This window comes from Cnephaeus nilssonii, assembly GCF_951640355.1.
Source record: "Cnephaeus nilssonii genome assembly, chromosome: 2".
NCBI lineage: Eukaryota > Metazoa > Chordata > Mammalia > Chiroptera > Vespertilionidae > Cnephaeus > Cnephaeus nilssonii.
Genome location: NC_137073.1, coordinates 20,359,852 through 20,379,075, shown reverse-complemented (window position 1 = coordinate 20,379,075; position 19,224 = coordinate 20,359,852). Strand labels below are relative to the sequence as shown.

General features: G+C 50.0%; 1 protein-coding gene across 1 annotated transcript in view; it reads right to left on the bottom strand.

Moving 5' to 3' along the window:
- ABAT (4-aminobutyrate aminotransferase) overlaps positions 1 to 19,224 on the bottom strand; it is a 78,110-nt gene that overhangs the window by 19,445 nt on the left and 39,441 nt on the right. Inside the window, exons 2-6 of the mRNA XM_079780465.1 lie at positions 16,690 to 16,802; positions 11,527 to 11,624; positions 9,705 to 9,734; positions 7,874 to 7,991; positions 4,453 to 4,502 (exon numbers count right to left, since the gene is read on the bottom strand). Of these exons, the coding sequence (XP_079636591.1) occupies positions 4,453 to 4,502; positions 7,874 to 7,991; positions 9,705 to 9,734; positions 11,527 to 11,624; positions 16,690 to 16,759 (366 nt within the window). The 5' untranslated portion in view covers positions 16,760 to 16,802. The remainder of the gene's footprint in view (positions 1 to 4,452; positions 4,503 to 7,873; positions 7,992 to 9,704; positions 9,735 to 11,526; positions 11,625 to 16,689; positions 16,803 to 19,224) is intronic.

Here is a 19,224-nt window from a genome sequence, read left to right as displayed (position 1 = left end):
AAAAAAAGAGGGAGGATAGGGTGAGCCTGGGACCTGGGGACTTCTCGGGTACCTCTCTCTCGGACACGGTTGGTGTAATTAACTCAAAGCAAATCCAAATGGTGGCATCACTGCACGGGAGGAAACCCAAGGAGTGCGAGGGGCAGAATTCAGCTTCCTGGCTGTTTGGAAATTGGCTCTGATTGATAGATACTGTGGCAGGTTTACACTCCGGACTAGGATAAGAGGTGGGGGAAGTTAACCCTTTGCACTGTAGAGTGGGGGAAACTGAGGACCAGAGAGGTCAAGCAACTTGACCCAAGTCACACAGACGGGAAAGGGCAGAACCACAACTCAAAGCCGGGTTTGCAGACCTCAGATTCCATCCTCTGCCAGACACCCAGGCAGCCCTGCCCGATGTTAACGATGGACATGAGTCTGCCTGGTGCCACCCGGGGACCGTGGCTGGCCTGTAGGGGCCTTCGAGGGGCATTTCCTTTGGGCCCTGAGAAGTCAAGCCCATCACGAGCTGAGGGTCAAGGTGAACCACCATCACTGGCGGGGGTGGCGCGGCGCACACGGGACGGCGGGCTGGCTGGCAGCTTGACTGCCTTTCTGGGCCCAGGGAAGGTGTGTGGGTGATGTTCCTGTTTGACAAAGCGTGACAGCGAGAACAGAGGAGATCTGGGACACTGGGTAGCCGCATCAAATGAGGACAGGTTTCTGGGACACTTGCCCTCAGACTCAGCAGCCCTCAGCGCAGTGTGCAGAGCTCGGGCTTTGTTGTCAGCGGCTCGCACGCCCCGGGCAGGCTACTCAACCTCCCTGGGCTTCAGGGCCTTCAGATGCCAGGAGGGACCCTCCCTGGGTGCTTGTGAGGAGCCAGTGGGATGCCGCGGCACACAGAGGGGGGCTCGGTCTTGAAGGGCAGTCACACCGGTGGGAAGGCCCGGAGGTCAGAGGGATGGCACGCCTCTTCCCTGACCAGGCCGGCTGCCCCATCTCCATCCCAGCTGCCCCATGTCAGACTGTGCTCATCATTCGTTCCAGTGGGATGAATGTGGTGCTCAATAATCACTGCCTGACTTGTGGGCATGGCAAAGAGGTGGCCCGGGCAACGTAAGGCAGTGTATCAGGACCCAGACATGGATCCAGGGGACATGGCTTCATGTTTCCCAACCACCTGAAGTGATGATGTGGGGGCCTCAGGGTGATGTGATTGGGGTGCAAAGGGTCCTAAGCCCTTTCTCAGGATTTCAATGACTTGGCGGGAACTGCCCAGGATAAGTCAAATACCACAGCCACCGCCTGAGCACGTCTCCAGCTGAGAATGTGGAAGACCCCAGATGTCAGCCAATGGTCCCCAGCCTGATGTCCGGGTGTACCCGCTGAGCTCTGGCAGTCAGCTGCCGTTTCTCCAAGACTGTGCCAGTCACCCTGCCCCAGCCCAGTCCTCTGCAGAGCAAGGTCAGCACTGTGATCCAGACTGTGATCTAGACTGTGATCTCACCATCCGATCCCAGCAGCAGCACAGTGACCAGCACACAGTAGGTGTTCAATCAAGAGCTGGCCGATAAACGAATGTCACGAAATAAAGCTGAAGCAGCAGGAGGCAGACCATGGGGAGCTTTGTACTTAAAGTGGAGGAGTTTGGCATGTGCCCTGAAGGCCGCGGTACCTGGAATGGGTTCCACGCACAGCGCAGTTGGAGATGGTCTGGGGGAGATGAGAATGGACGTGGAGGGAAGAAGAGTTGGAGAGGGGTTGCTGGGAAAAATCAAATGGAAGATGCAGAGCTGCGACTGGCTCTGACTGGCTGAGAGGTGAGAGGTGAGAGGTGAGGGGGTAAGGGAGGAAACTGTGGCATCCAGGTTCCTGGCAGGGACAGGTGGGTGCAGGGCATCCCCCAAATCGGAATCCCTGGGCTGTTAGGGACGATTCTGCCTCCCCAGGCAGCTGACACTGCGAATGTGTGTGACATGTTTGTTGACACATTTTTTCCAGCACCAACTGCTGAGGCATCTGGGATCTGCAAACGTTTCAAAACAAAGTCGGGCTCTGAATGTAAACACCCCCGTGGAGCCTGCATGCCAGAGACACCCCCAGGAGTCCTCTACTGCGGCCCCTGAACTTGTCAGCTAATCGGAGGGGAGAAATGTCCCCACGTCCCTCCCAGGCAGGGCAAACCCATTCGTAAGGAGGGAAATGTGGTTCTTTTCTATTACCTTCCACTGTGCCCGTTAAAAGGGGAGGACGCTTAAGGCCGGGAGTCGGTTCCTAACATTGTGGGGCTCTCAGCCCTCCCCTGCCTCTCTTAGATCTTTGGGGGGCTCACACCCCTTGTCATGTGTGGATACGTATGTCACTCTCTGAGTAAAATGAAGGCCCCCCCCCGTGACACTCGGCGTCGGTGAGGATGTGGAAGCCCCACCACTCACACACGCTGCTGGGGCGTGGAAACAGACAGTGTGGACAACTGTCCGCTCACCGTGACGGCCCGCAGCTCCACGCCTAGCCTTGTGTCCCCTGGCGACCATGACTGTTCACGGGAAGACAGGTACTCTGTGTTCACGGCAGCGGCCGCTGTAGGAAGGACCCGATGCCCACCAGCGGGGGTGGATGCAGTGCCTGCAGCGCGCTCACACCCTGGACGGCTGCGCAGCCTCGGGAATAGGTGGTCTGTGGCTCCGCACGAGATGCATCGCGCAGATGGGTTGTGAGTGAATTAGCCAGACGTGACGAAGTGGCTCACTGTGATTCCATTCCCGTGCCAAGAAAGAATGGAAGGAGTGCCCCTATGCTGTTAGAATAAGGGGAGTGGGCTGGGGGGACAGTAACGGGCTGGGGCCTGTTGTGGGGACCATTTGTAATTCACAAATTCTCAAAGGGGGTGAAGAACATCCTACTCTGTGGCGTAGAGAGCACGGGCAGCTAGAGGGTATTACCACAGCGGATGCCATACCTGATATGCCATGTTGTAAAGGTGTGTTGCAGACACAGTATGGCCCCCAAGAAGATGCTACCCTCTCAGCCCTGGGACTGTATGTTATAGGGCCAAAGGGACTTGGCAGATGTAATTCAGGTTCCTAATTGGTTCAGATAGGGAGATCATTCTGGATTTTCCGAGTGGGCCCAGTGCAACCACGTGAGCCCTTTGCTAAGAGCGGAAAGAGTGATGGAAGACCGAGCAAAGGATTGGCCCGGGTTGCTGGCGTGAAGACGGCAGGATCACGTGGAAACCGTGAGAATGTAAGGAATTATGCTAGCAACCAGGTGAGCACACAGTAGTCTCCCCTGTAGCCTCCAGCTAAGAGCGGATTTCCATTTTCCAAGCCCCTCAGCCAAGCGCTCAGCTGAGCCTGCCCGGCTCCTGATCCATAAAATCAATGTGACAGCCAATGGGTGTTGTTTTAAAACTCCTCTCATCTGCGGGGGGTACCTTCCCAGACCCCCAGTGACGCCTGAGACTGCAGACAGTACCGAACCCCGCGCATGTTTTTCCTTTACATACAACCTATGATAAAATTTAATTTGTAAATTAGGCATAGTGAGAGACTGCCAACAATAACTACTAATAAAGTAGAACCATTTTAACAACATGCCGTAATAAAAACTATGCTGATGTGGCGTTATTAAGTAAAGTAAGGGTGACTTGAACACACGCTCTGTGATACCTCGACAGTCACTCTGATAACCAAGACGGCTACTGAGTGATGACCAGGCAGGGCGCCTCTGTCGGGTGGACGTGCTGGACAAAGGGATGGGCCAGCCCAGCACGAGGTCTCATCACACTACTCAGAACTGTGCACAATTGCAAACGTAGGAGTTGTTTATTTCTGGAACTTCTGCATTTACTATTTTTGGACCACGGATGCCCACGGGTAACTGAAACTGTGGGAAGTGAAACTGCGGACCAGGGGGTTACTATACATATTATGCTCTTAATTTCTGTTAATCATTATGATCAATATCGTTGTTTTATGCCCAGACAGCACTGCTTACCTCACTCTGTAGCACTTCATATGGTTGTAATCCTCTACTTATGTGTCGAGAATTAAGTTAATTGACTGCCACCATGGGAGCGGGGTGCTGTGTTTTTGCTCACCACGGTACTCCAAGCGCCTAGCACAGTGGTCGGCAAACTGCGGCTCGCGAGCCACACGCGGCTCTTTGGCCCCTTGAGTGTGGCTCTTCCACAAAATACCATGGCCTGGGCGAGTCTATTTTGAAGAAGTGGCGTTAGAAGAAGTTTAAGTTTAAAAAATTTGGCTCTCAAAAGAAATTTCAATCGTTGTACTGTTGATATTTGGCTCTGTTGACTAATGAGTTTGCCAACCACTCGCCTAGCGCATAGTGTGTGCTCAATAGATACTTATGGAATGAATGAACGGATGGACTATTTCCCAAGGTGCCCCAATAGTCCCCTGAACTGCTGTGAACACGCTGGTCGTTACCGTCTAACCCGGGACTCACCGCATTCTGAGGCTGTTGGACGAGCTTCATGAGCGCAGGATGGTTGTAACCTGGGGATGGGAAGGTGGTTAGAGACCAACATCGCAGCTGAGGGCCCCGCACCCCTCCTCCATTGCCCAACCCTCCCCTCCTTTCCAACCTCTTCTCACGCCACCTCTTCTTGGCAGACACAAACACCCAAGGCTGGGCCCACCCAGACCCCCTGACTCAGAATCTTTCAGGGTATGGCCCGGAAATCTTCAACAGGTTCTCTAGGTAATTCTGGGGTTCAGGTTTGAGACCTTCAGAGCTAGACAGACATAAAAGGAGGTGGGTGCAGGCAAAAGCGAACTTCATGGTCTGGGAGGGGTTCCCCAGGCCGGCGTGATGAATCACACACGTGGTCCCCGCTTTCTCCCCCAGTGCCTACAGATGGAGGCCAAGGGCTTTAAGTGTTTGCTCAGGAGCCGAATGGGTGCGTGGCACAACCTGCCATCTGAGGCAGGCGTACCCGGTTCTGCCTTCACACATCTGCTTATTCCCAGAGTCCAGCCTGGGCCTGACACTCCACGACAAGGTTTAAGACACCCTTTGACTCAGCAATTACTCTTCTATGAATTTATCCTGCACATGTGTATGAAGACCAACGTACACACATCTAAACTGTGCCACTCCAACATCTCCAGGCTTGAAAGCCACCGAAAGTCCATCAACGGCAGATCAGTTGTTACCAGGGTTAGCAATGAAGAGAAAACCCCCTGCACATAGTAGATGCTCAATAAGTGGAAGCTTTTATTGTAAAGGGCGGGGGTGTGAGACAGGACTGCCCACACGGGAGCCAGAGGTCCTGGGTTCAAAGCCTTTACTTCCGTTTATTGAGCATCTACTCTGTGCAGGAGGCTTTCTGTTCATTATTGCGAGTCCTGGCAACAACTCTCACAGCCAGGCCAAGTTTGTAGGAGGCACCGGGGTCAGGAGACCAGATCGGAAGGCCCTCAACAGCAGTGCCAAGTGTTCAGCTCCATAGATATTAGCTGAGTGAATGAATAATGCCGAGACCCAGCAACATGGAAGAACTCAAAACTGACGTATGTGAGAAAAGACTCATCCGTGAATCTTGGAGCAGGTCGTAGAACTTGGAGAAAAACTCTCAGTCTTCAAGCATCACCATTTTTATGGCGCATACCTTGTACTTATTTTCTTTCTATCGATTCATTTTTTAATTTAAGTACATTTACTTTGGGAGGAGACTTTAGAGTACAATGGTGAGAGGCCTGCCCACCTCTGAGCTTGGGGCCTGCTGCCTCCAGAGTGAGAGATTAGCCAGTTTAGACGGGTATTAAAGACCCAGCGTCACCCGGGGGGGACGTCTCCTCCATGCAACCAAAGAGAGAACTGATGTGGTTTCACTCAGCCTGCTGCAGGGAGCATGGACTGGGGGCGTGATGGGGAGGGTGGGCCGACCATCCCCTGCCGTCCCCGTGCCAATCCGAGGTGTGCCGGGCCCAGGGCTGGGAAGCACTCATTACTCAAGGAAGGAACGTGGTAGGTGTTTTCCCACTGTTTTCTGGCACGAGGCCTCTCAGCTCTGCTCTTTATCACACTGCCTGGTGTGTGCGACTTCTCTGCCTCAGATCTGTGAGATCACAGGCTCAGCTTGTCTACCGGCTTCATTAGGACAGAGGAAAGCAGAGCTGGCCCCTCAGGTCAGGGAACTCCCATCCTGGGCCTTCGAAGCCCTGGACCGCCCCCCACAGCAGGGCAGGGCAGGGCAGGGCAGGGCAGGGCAGGGCAGAGCAGGGCGGCCGTCCGGGAGGCTGCTGTCACAGAAGTAAGCAGAAAGGCAGTGAGTCGCTGGTTCAAATCCTTTGGCTTCTTGGACACACTGCGCAAACCCTGCACCTTCTCGGAAGCTGGCTCACCATTGGTAAAGGGGGGTGATGCTAAAGTACCCAACATTATAGGACTGTTGTGGGGATTTAATAACAGGGAAGGCACTTAGCAATATGCCAGGCATAGAGCAAATTCTCAGTGATTAAGAGTTAAAAAATCACCTCAAAGGCTACAGATACGGGATAAAAGGTGGCGAGAGAGAGAAACTTAGAACTTCTAGTCTTTTAACAGCTGCTGCCGGCCTGATCCTCCCGCCCCCAACACACATACACTGGCTGGGTGAGAGGGAGGATGGAGGGGTCACTGGCCCACAGCCCCATGGCTAATACATGGCGGAGCCCAGATGCAAACCCAGGAGCTCCTTTCCCTCTGATGCAAAATGGAGGTGGGGCTGGTAAATCTTAGCATCCCAAATGCCTTCCAAGGCTGAGGCATGTCTGAATGATGGGACTCTCCGGAGAGAATGAGTCACCCACTTACTGTCTAATTGCCCCTTAATGGGAATAGGTGGGAGGGACTGCGATGGGGGAAGCAGAGGAGGAGTGGGGACCTGATTTGGGGTCTCAGGGGAAGGCCCTGGCTGTCGGGGTGGGAGCAGCTGATGGGTGGGAGCACAAGGGCCAGGCTCCACTGACACTCTGCCTACAGCCCAGGGATCCCAGGGGAGCCCACAGGCCGGAGAAACATCGGCCACCCACGCTGCAAACACCAGCTACTGCACGTCCAGGTCAGCCCGTCCACCCTGTCACCTGTGTCCCTTCCTACAGAGCAAGTCAGGCTCCGTGTGCCAGGAGGGGAGCCGGTGAGGCAGGTGCTGCTGGTGGCCCACCGGGGCACCTGTGCTGCGCAGGCCACCCCCTCCCAGCTGCTGTGCCTCTGGGTGACAACGGCTCCAGCTGCCCCCTGCTCTGGAAAATCGCCCTTGGTGCCTGGAAGCCACTTCGCCCCAGAACTGACAAGTCCTTCCTTCCTTCTGGCACTGACGGGCACTGGCTGCCTGGCACAGAGGTACACAAAGGCCAGTCTCTTTGCTTCAGGCTAGGACCAACTCTGGGGTGCAATGCATGCTCAAGAGCACCCTGGGGGGCCAGGCAGCGGTTGGTCTCTGGCCGACAGCTCATCCCCCTTAGATTCCCCCGCTGCCCTGTGCTGTTTCCCCTCTCCCCCGCCCCCTTCTGCCGAGAGCTCTCTCTCAATAAACTACATGCACAGAACCCCTGCCTCAGGCCCCTCTTCTGGGAAACCCAACCACAGACTGGACATCAAACCCTGGTCACACAGACCTGCGCTCGCATCCTGGCTCAGCTTCCTCTCAAGCTGCTAAGCTTCGCCTCTCTATCTAACACTAATGCATACCTACCTTGTAGGTTTTGGGGGAGGAGTAAATGAGAGAAGACATGTAAAGGCCCTAGTAACACACCCTCTACGGATTACCTGTGCCTTTTCTCTGCCCTTGAGGGAAGTGTCCGGTAACACGCGGACGTACGTGCTGGAAGGGACTTGTGAAGGCTGGGTAGCCACGACTAAGAGAGGGTTTTCCAGCTCTTACCTATGGGGACCGAGGAGATCTGGGAATAGAGATCCAGCATTCGGTTGCCATCCACGTCGACCAGGTAATTGCCTCGGCTCTCTTCATAATTGCAGAAGAAGTGCACAGCCTCTGCGTTCTTCGGGAGAAGACAGAATGAGTCAGGCTCACCGCAACTCCCGAGTCCTCCATGTTTTAGGATTCAGCTTGAATCAGTGAAAAGAACCATGACCCGGCCATTCTCTGGGCATATGGAAGGTCTCTGCAGGTGCCAGGAATGCCACATTTCTTGCCCCGGGATAATTACACGGGTGATTTGCTTTGTAATAGTTTATGAAGCTGTGAATTTGTATTGTATGAAGTTGTCGGTGCATGTTTTTCATATCACAACAAAAAGGTTGATCTGTATCTCTCAAGACGATTCTGATAGGATGTATATGGTAAGCCATAGAGCACCCATGAAGAAAACTAAAAAAACACACATAGCAATTATGGAAGAAATAAAAACGTTAGACTAGAAGTTACTCACTTAACGCAAAAACCTGAAGTAAAAGAGGCCCAGGGGAACAAAAAGGATATGAGACAAAAAGAAAAAATGTAACAAGGAAGATGTAGATACAACCATATCAATAATAACATTATCCATGGATGGACTGAACCATTTAATCAAAAGTCAGAAACCGTCAGACTGCATTAAAAAGGTTCAACCATAATCTGTTGACATGCCACATACTTGAGTTTCAAGAATACAAATAGGTTAAAAGTAAAAGGATGAAAAAAGATACATGAACCCTAGCCAATTTGGCTCAGTGAATAGAGCATCGGCCTGTGGACTGAAGGGTCCCAGGTTCCATTCCAGTCAAGGGCACATACCTCAGTTGCAGGCTCAATCCCTAGCCCTGGGAGGGGTGCGTGTGGGAGGCAAACAATTGATGGGTCTCTCTTGCCAAGGTTTCTCTCTCAGTGTCTCTCCCCCTCCCTTCCATTTTCTCTAAAAGTCAATGGAAAAATATCTTGGGTGAGGATTAACAACAAAGAAGATAACATGATTCTCACAGCAATCATAAGAAAGCTGGAATGGTCTATACTAATATCAGACAAAATCAACTATAGAATGAACAACAACAAAAAAATGTTCCCAGAAGTAAAGAGAGGCATTTAATGATGACAAAGGGTCAGCCCACTAAGAAGATACAACAATTATAAACATACATGCACCTAATAACAGAGCCCCACAAATATGAAGCAAAAATGGACAGAATTAAAGGGAGAAATAGTTCTACAAGAATAGTTCTAAATTATTAAAACCTGAAGTGAAAAACCTAATAAAAAAGAATAGTTCTACAAGAAAGTTGTCTATGTCCTGGAGACTTCAATACGTGGCTTTCAATGAAGGTTAACAAGGAAGTAGATGTGAACAACGCTCTAACCCAATATCTCACCGACACCCACAGAACACCCCACCCAGCAGCAGGACAGTGCACATTCTTCCCAGGCACACATGGAACCTTTTCCAGGACAGACCATAGCTGGGCCATAAAAAGGCTCAATACAGTTAAGAGGACTGAAAACACACAAAATCTGTTTTCTAACCACAATGCAATGACATTAGTCATCCGTAACAGAAAGAAACTTGAGAAGTCCACCAAAATGTGGAAATCAAAAAACACAAAAATAACCAATGAGTGAAAGAAGAAATCACAAGGAAAATGAAAAAAAAAAAAAAAAAAAAAAAGGTTCTGAATAACTTTTTTTTTTTTTTTTAAAGAGCCAGCACAGAGTGAGCATCTGTGCCCCTCAGCTAGATTGTAATAGAGAACCATGGAAGGAACACTTCCTCATCGCCACTTACCTGAATCGTATTCAGCTGTTTCATTAGCTCCTGCGGGCAAGAAAAGCAAGAGCATTACAGCAAGGACACACGCTTCAAAGTAGTTTAAAATCGTTCATGTCTTCCCAAGTCTTGGGGCTGCTTTTCCCTTCATGCGAATAACTTCATAGTTAAGTAGTCAACGGTATTATAAATATTTTAAAATTGCTTAATATAAATCGTTGGTGGGAAACTACTCCTGAGAGTTAAGTGATCATTGCAATGGACAGACTGGAGATTTAGGCATAATTAAATAAACTAAAATATTTAACAAAAAAAAATTAAGCCGAAGGCGTTTGCCTAGTGTCCATAAAAGCATGGGTTTTATTTTTTATTTAGAAGAAAAAAGGCTTTAACACCATGTTAGGAAAATAAAATCAACTGAAAAATATAAATTTGCACACAAAGACCCATTTATAATTATGGTATAATCCAGATATTTTATAAACCACTGTGCAATTCTCTATGGAAACTGGGAATTATATACCAGCTGCCTTAATATTATAAAGATTTAACCTCTAAAAATGATTTAATATAAAATAAACTTTGGCAATTAGTGTCATAAAATTATATATTTCCACATTAAAATAAAAATATTAATTAAAAATATTAAAAATTATTCCCCAAACATTTCATTACTATTAAAAAAAAATCTACCAGTTCCCAATAGAAATATGTGTGGGAAAGTCTCCTTTTGTGAGCAGACACTCTCCATAATAACTACAATCATTTACCAGAAAAAGATTTCTGGATTTATAAATAGTTGCACTGACAAAAGGGGGAGAGGGGGTATCTTTTGACACTAAAAAATGACACTGGAGAAAACTGAAAAATATGCAAAGAAAAATTTAATCTGTATTAAATATGGTCACACTGTTATTTTTTAGGTGCAAACATTAGAAACAGTATTGCACATCACTTCACAGAATCAAGGTTAGTCAGCCTCCAAAATGTGTTAGATGCAGATTTTGTAGCATCTTTGAGTAAAAGTTCCAGTCTCCATCATCACTCAACTCATGTCTCTTCCATCTCACACACTGACATTTACTCCAGGAATTCAGAGCAATCCAATGTCTCTCATATACCATGTACTGTCATCCTGTATGCCTCTCCACATACCGTTTCCCTGGCCTAGAACAGAATGCACTCCTTTGGCAAATTCCTCCTTTTCGTCCTTCAAGGTCAAGCTCAAGGTCATTTACTATCCATGCCCTGTGCCATATAGCTTTGCCATATTCTTCCACTGTTGGTAGGATGTTCTGCCCCAGCCCTTGACCTGCTTTGGCCAACAGAACAAGGTGGACTTGATGGTGGACCAGTGTGGGGCTTGTTGCCTCCAGAGGGCTATAGCATGCTCTCCTCTACCATCACCTGGAGAACTAGCCCAGTCCAACGTACTGGAGGATGAGAGACACATGGAACAGAGCCAAGTCACTGCAGTGACCGAGTCCAGCCTAGCCTAGTCCAACTGATGGCCAGCCATTCCCCAGGCAGGAAGGTGGGCCCAACAGAGCTGCCTAGCCAACTCCCAGTTACCCCTAGATGCACGAGCAATCTGTATGCTACTAAGGTTTTGTGATTGTTTGTTACACAGCATTATTGTAGCAGCAGATACTGATACATCTCCTCTGAGAAACCTTCTTTGACTTCTTAGAGCAGAATGGCCTCATTGCATGTCCCAGATCTCTGGTGGTAAAATTTCTGAAAGCAGCTAAGAAAACAGTTCCTAAGTTTGGCTGTGTTCTTGCCTCACTAACCCTTTCTGCTCTTTACCAAAACTCCCACTCAGGTGTGCTCAACTCACCCGAGATTTAGGCCCCGGGACTTCTGTCTTCATCAGAGGCCCATCATAATCAAATTCCACGTCGACTTTGGCTGCAGCCTGACTGATATGCCTGGATCCTGCAGGAAACAAAGAGAATGAGAACCTGTGGGGACAGTAGGTATAGTGAGAATTCTGCCCTAACAGACTCCCAGTGTTCCCAACAGAGGCAGTCCCAGGACCTCAGCCCCATCCCAGCCAGGCCACCCCAGAACACTGAGTCTGGCCAGACCTGGGCACCACAAAAACACGGAGGATTTTTAAAAAATGGGAAAGCCCAGTGATGTTGTAGAGAAATGACCTAAATGTCTGACAACAGAAGGTAGCTAAATGGAATATGATGTATTCCCCATTTCATGAACAAAAGAATACTGTGCATCCTTTAATAGTTTTAAGATAGACATATTGAATATTTATGGGTATGCAAAGATGCCCGGGGTATTAGCATGTGAACGATCAGATTAGAAAATCATCCAAATTTTGTAAAAATTTAATCTATATCCAAATGTATATAGACCAGAACCTCGCAGCCTTGGCACTGCTGACATTTTGGACTTGGAAATTCTGTGTCGTGGGCTGTCCTGTGCCCTGCAGATGTCACGCAGCGTCCCTGGCCTCTGCCCACCAGATGCCAATAGCACCCACCCCACGTTGTGTCCTAGCTGTGACAATCAAAAGCCACGCAGGAGAAAACAATCAAATGTCTAAATTCAGGTGGTCCCCACCTGTAGATTTTTTTGTTGTTAAAAAAACTTTTGGGCACAAGTCATTTGCTTGAAACTCATTTAACCTGTTTTTGATATAGTGCTAAAATTATAGAGGGTGCATGAGTTCCCAGGCTTAACCCCATGAGGCTTTTTGGCTCAGCACGTTGCTGAGACATAGAGGGTAGCCCTCCACCCCCGTCTCCTTAGTCCCTGCGTGAAAGGCAGCTTGGTGAATCCAAGAGAAGTGTGCAATGAGTTACAATCTATAATCAGTAACCCCTAGAGATCCCTTTAATTTCCTGGTCTCTTTTATCTTCCTGGTACATATTTGGTGGTTGAGAAATATTAGTTACTCTTCTAAGGTTGCCATAATTGCATCAAACTAGGGGATCACTAGTGACTTTATGTAAATCATATACGTGATCTCATTTCACCTTTACACAATGCTGAGGGGGAGTTGTTATTGCATGTGCTAGCCTCTCTCTCTCTCTCTCTCTCTCTCTCTCTCTCTCTCTCTCACACACAGTTTGCCACACCATACAAAACCATGATATTAGAAAACATATTTAAATTCACTCATAATTTTCTATAATTGCTTTGGATATCAAGCATCACCTCATTCCAAGGAGGGAGATGTTATTCGAAGGTTACAGAAGACACCAAAGCTCAGAAAGGTCAATTAATTTTCCCTAAGTCACATACCCGGTAAGTGGCTAAACTGGAAGTCTGTCCGCCTGACCTCTACTTCCCTAGATAATTGGAATGGAACTGATGGAATCTTTGATCTCATCTAGTGTAGGTCTTTGAAATGAAACATTTGCAGCAAAACAACTCGCTTCCCCCCAGAAGCAAATTACTATCGGAAGCACAGGAAGCAAACCAAAAAAAAAGTTTGAATTAATATCGAATGATCCAGTCTTTTCATTCATAAATAAGGCAGCACACCCAGGAGGCAGGGGTCTGCCTGGACACACAAGACCAGGCCCGCAGGTAAGTCCAGCCCCGCCCTCTGGGCCCAGCAGTGAGACTCGCCACCCTCAGTGCCCCAGGGACAGCCACAGTCAATTTTTAACTCCAAACTATAAAAACAGCCATCAAACGTTTTTAATATCCTCTTGATCTTTTTGCTGAGAGTAATAAATGAATGTCATTTTCCCAAACAGCAAGATGGGAGCCTGGTCAAAGTCAAGGCCAAGTTCACCTGGAGCTGTTTGCTCTGCTTCTCTTATAAACAGTCTTATCTCCCTCCCTGCAACTGTCCACCCCCTTATTTTGTGATAACATGCTCATTGAGGAAATATCAGTAAGCAGCAAGGAAAAAACACCACGTTCAATTGCACCACCCGGAGACAACCATTTTGCAGTCAAGTCTCCCGGTCTCTGTATTCTACTTGTCAACATAAGATTATACAGTTTTTTGGGGGTGGCATGAAACGATGCCATGGGAACAACACTGTCTCAAGCCATGAGCTACCTCAAGTGTAATGGCTTTACAGTGACCGGATGGGTGGAGACACACGCGGAAGCATCTGCACACAGGGGGTGCACCAGGCTGTGGCTTCCGACTTGAGTGCTCTGCTCTAGGAAGAGGTCTACGCAGCCCTGAATCCCTCGCAATCTCACGAGTGAGCTTGGAAGGGGACCCACAGCTCTGACTGTGAGCCTCGGAGGAGACCAGCCTCAGCTAATAGCTCAGCCGCCCCCTCATGAGCCACCTGGAGTCAGAGGATCCCGGTGAGCCCCATGGATCCCAGGTCCACAAACACTGTGAGACAATAAACATATTCTTTTAGCTAGCTAAGTTTGGGGATATTTGTTATGTGGCAACAGGTAGCTAACACAGTGGTGAAGGGTGTGAGTTCTGGATCAGCCCCTTGCTAGCTCTGGGCGAGTCACTTCATTTCTCTGAGCCTCACTTTCCTCTGTTTGATAGAGTCATGGCAAGGACTAAATGGTTAAGGATAAGCTATTATTCCTATAATTTTAAAAAAACATTTTCCTATTGTTACTTGCCCATAAGTAGTGTATGACAGTGCACATATTATGGTAACTTTGCCAACACTGTATTTTATTATTAAAAAACTAAAAAAAACCCCAAAGGCTGGCCAGTGCCTTTGTCTCCAAGGACTCTTTCAGTCTATCTATCTATCTATCTATCTATCTATCTATCTATCCATCCATCCATCATCTATCAATCATAATAGATATGCCAAATTGATAGGCCAAAAAAAAAATTCATTGAGTTTCTGAATCTGGCATAAGTGTGCCAAAGATTCAACTCCAGCTGAGAAACGGCAGAGCTGAGTAACTCTGATTTTAGCCCCTTCTATTTTTTTGCATTGTGTCTCCATATTTATGCTTGTAAAATGGGAGTTAGGACACTCCCACCTTACTGTAAATATCAATTTGAAGTGCTTTCACAGGAGCCATATCTTTAGATACAAGTAACTTGTGAAGCAGGCAGGATTATCATTGTCCTCCCCACTTTCCTGATGGGAAAACTGAGGCTTGGAGTTCTGCCCATTGCTTAGGCTCACTTGGCTAATTGGTGGTGGATGAAGCCAGTAGCGGCTACTGAATCTTAATGAGTCTTAATCCATTGCTCTTTCCTTGATTCCTCCAGAGGAAGGCTCAGATGCCCTAGAGAATGACCTTCAAAGGCTGAGCCACGTGTGCCACCAGGCTGGAGCGCCCCAGGGGCCCTCTTTCCTCTGATATATCTTCAACAATCAGCACAGCGCTCCGACCTAGGAGGTGGCTCCACAGTATTAGTTATGGAACGAATGAATCTTCCATGCCCATGACTCTCCCTCCTACTTGGTGCAAACTAGACCTGGATTATTCTGGTTTCATTTTATTTTTAACATAATAATGGGTAAGCATTTACATGCTTCTCTTATGATGAAATAAAACAAAACAAATCCCCCAAACCTACTAAGGCTACCAAGGTGGAGAACAACAAAAAAAGACTGCACAACTGTCAGAGCAAGGAGACGGGGAGATGTGACCACGGGCAATGTGGAAACTTGGACTGGATCCTGGGACAAAGCGGGAAGCAGGGGAAAACCGGTGAAATCCAAAGAGAAGCCTGGGGTTCGATTAGTAGTGTTGTACCAAGGTCAGGTTTTTAGTTGGGACAAGAGCATCCTTGGTTTGTATTTATTTATCCTCACCCGAGGATATTTTTCCATTGGTTTTTAGAGAGAGTGGAAGGGAGCGGGGAGAGACAGAGAAAGAAACATCGATGTGAGAGAGACACATAGATTGGTTGCCTCCCGCACGTGCCCGACCAAGGCCTGGGATCGAGCCTGCAACCTAGGTACATGCCCTTGACAGGAACCGAACCTGGGACCCTTTAGTCCACGAGCCGACGCTCTATCCACTTAGCCAAACTGGCTAGGGCAAGAGCATCCTTGTGATGTAAGATGTTAACGAGTGGGGAACTGGGTGAGGGACGTATGGGCTCTCTCTGCACGATCTTTGTAACTTCACCTAAAATCATCCCAGAGTAGAGAGCATGCTAATATTCCCGGGAGGGGAGCGAACATCGTCTCACCCAGGATACAAACATGCAAACCAAGGACACGCCAGCCATTTGCCTCCAGAAGGCAGACAGGACCGACAACAGTAAGAGGACACCGTGATGACAAGCATGGGGCTCCCAGAGAACTGGGGACGGCCGGAGACACAGTGTGCGAAGGGAGGTTACTGCTAGCCTCTCCCTCTCAGAGCCGCATGGCCGTGTGACCTTGGGCAAGTGACTCTGCTTCTCCGAGCCGCATTTTTCTCACTGGTGAAATGGGGTTCACTCCTGCTGCCCTCCTGGGACCACTGGGAGGGGGGCCTCTTGAGATCATGCAAGCAGGGTGTTGGCTGATGAAGCTCACTTGGCTAAGCTGCCTGAACTCAGTGAGGGGCAGAGAAAGGGGAGCCCCGGAGAGCCGGAGGGCAGGTGAGCAGGCGGTGGGTGTGGGGAGAGGGAGGTGAGGGAGAGGGAAGTGGGGGTGGGACATTCCGGGCGGCGGCCTCCTGTCCAGTGCCAGGGGAGCACAGCTAGCCTTTACATCACTTACAAGGACGTTTGTTACCTTCTTTGTTTCTCGGCAGCAGCTGGAGCTGTGTTTGCCTGATGGTCCCTGTGGGAACAGGCTGGGCCCTTCTAGCTGCTGGGGCCACCACCTCCGTGCAAGTGGGAGGATCAGCTCCCTGCCCACTGCAGAGCTGACTGCCTTGGTAGCAGAGATGGGGGAAGGCTAGGGGGTGATGGGGACCGTTTTATGGGGATGATGGGACAGCCCCGGAAGCACTGGCTGGCCAGAGCCTTTGTCCCCAAGGACTCTCCCACCAGAATCCCTAGACTTGATCATGCCTCTTGCTACCGCCCCCCCCCCTCTCCGCATCGTTCCCCCTCCCCCCCCCCCCCCCCCCCCGAGCTTACCGGGCACGAGCAGGCGGCAGTTGTGCCGGAAGCTGCAGGCCAGCCGCCGGGTGAGCAGCATGGAGGCCATGATCCCCTCCTTCGGGAACAGAGGCCGCCCTCACACGCTCCCCCTGAAAGAACCAGGAGCAGAATTAGGCCAGCGAAGACCACGCCCCCTCCAGCCCCGTAGCCCACCCCCTCCATGTCCCTCAGAGTGTGGAAGGTGCCCCTGACACCACACCCTCGGCTTCAGACGGAATACACACGGTAAATCATTTTCATTTGGCCTTGACCATATCCCAGTGTCAAAAAATAAAAAATAAAATAAAATAAATGGAGCCACTTTAAAATGGAGCCGGACCCGCCTTGCAGAGAAACTGCCTTGCATGCCTCACGCCTCAACTCTTGGAATGTTAGAGCGGGATGCAATAGCCTTTGGATGGAGACGGAAGCAACCCTGTTTCCCGAGAAAACTGCTTGCGAAGTTACCAAGAAAGCAGATATGACTACCACAATGAAACTTAAAAACATTCTTCGCCAATAGAAATGCCTTCCTTCTACTGACACAACTGTCCCCGTGCCCCTCATCAATGCCCATAGCCTTGGTCTCCGAATCGGAACACTATTGCACTCCTCCCCGAATCCGTGGGTGTGTCCCGAATGGCTGTTCTTATTGATTCCAAAGACATGCTTGTCTGCCTCCCACTTTGAAAGGCCCTTTCATTTTTAACACCAGGTGGGATGATCACCCCATTTTCTAGGTGGAAAAACGGAGAGGGGGTAGAGGTGGCTTGAGACGCCGCTGCCGGCGAGCACCTGGGGCAGCCCACAGTCTGTGCTCTGCACGATGGAAGGCCCAAGACGGAGGAAACCTCAGAGCAGACGTCGGTGTGGGAGGCCGGGTGCTCCCTCTGCCTTGTTCCCACGCAGACTACAGGGCGTTGGGCTGCGTGGGAACCCTGTGGACCAGAGGAGCAGCCCGTGGGCCATTTTGGGGGTGTACGTCTCCAGTATGACCAACCATCCTGAGTTTGCTTGGGACCGAGAGGGTTCCCGGGATGTGGGATTTTCCAATTTGAACCTGGGCCCGTCTGGGCAAACTGGAGGGTTAGCCTACCCAGCACCAGGAGTCAGCGTTCTCAGCTCCCACTTCACAGGGCAGGGGTGGGGCGGGGGGCTGGTTCCCTCCAGACTGCTCCCGCGTCGTGCCCCCAAATACCTGAGCTTAGCTTTGCTGGTTGCCTTTCGCATCATGGGCTGGGAACAAGCCCCCATTGTTTGCTTGTTTCCTTTTATCACCTCTTCCTCCCCCTGCCCCCACACTCCCTCCAAGCCACCATTCAAACACGCTCTCTGGGCATCTTTTTGTTCGTGAGTCTTCTTGCTGAATGCCTGCTTTGTTATCCGGAACCTGTGTTTTCGATTGTATTGTGTGGTATCTCAGAACAATGACTGAAGCGCTCACTTCTCACTGCTACTTGTGGACGCTGCTTCCCAAACCCTTTCTGTGTATCACACGCGGTGCTAAGCGCTTTGCATACAGGACTACTAATATCTGTCATTATCATCTGCACCCACGACAACCCTAAGTGTCCGCTTTTTACAGATGAGGAGACTGAGGCACCAAGTTAAGTGGTGTCTCTGAAGATAGAACTCAGATCTGTTTGGCCACAGAGTCAGCAGACTTCACCACTGCACTGGATCCAAACACTGCCTGGATGTCCATCCACTCCTTCTGCAACAAAGTACTCCACTGAGCACCACCTCGATGACAGCTCGGAGGAAGCATCAACTAGAGGCGACGGACACAGATCCAGAGAGATCCCGCCATGCAGAACGGAACAAGGATGGATGATGGGTTGGTTTCAGAAAGCCGCGTGCACGTGGGCTTGGCAGCACCGGTGAGGAAACGCGTGGGAGTCTGGCACTGAGCTCTGGATAATGGTGGCAGCACCCCCAACCCAGGGCCCTCACGGCTAACGAGGTATTGGGCTGTATTATTAGAAGCAGAGAGTGAATGAAGGAGGGAGGTGGTAGGCATTGACTTGAGGATATTCATTCATTCTGTGAATATTCATGGTGCACCTACTATGTGCGGGTCCTCCACTGGGCACTGGGTGCAGGGGTCAGTTAGATGGTTGCAGTCCTTGTCCTGTAACCATGATCATGTCTTGAGAAATTCTCTGTGCAGGCTGGTGCTGCAGATACCATCCCATTTCATCCTCAGAGCCTGGGAGGTGGCTGCCATCATTAACCTGATCTCACAGATGAGGCAACGGAGGCTGCCCGGGGGGAGGGTGCAGCATGCCATGCTTCCCCACTCTCACAACCCCCCTCCCGTCAACAGGGGTGCAGACCTGACAGCCATGTCTGTTCTGTGGGACCCCCTGAACCAGGTGAACTGGACCGGGCTGGGCCACAGTCCAGTTAGCTGTGGGTCAGCTCCCCTCAACCCGCTGAGAGGAGCCAGCTTTCCAACAGGGTCTTTGAATGGAGAAGAATATGAAGAGAGAAGCAGCGCCGGAGAAAGGAAGTGGGTCCTGGAGCTAGGGG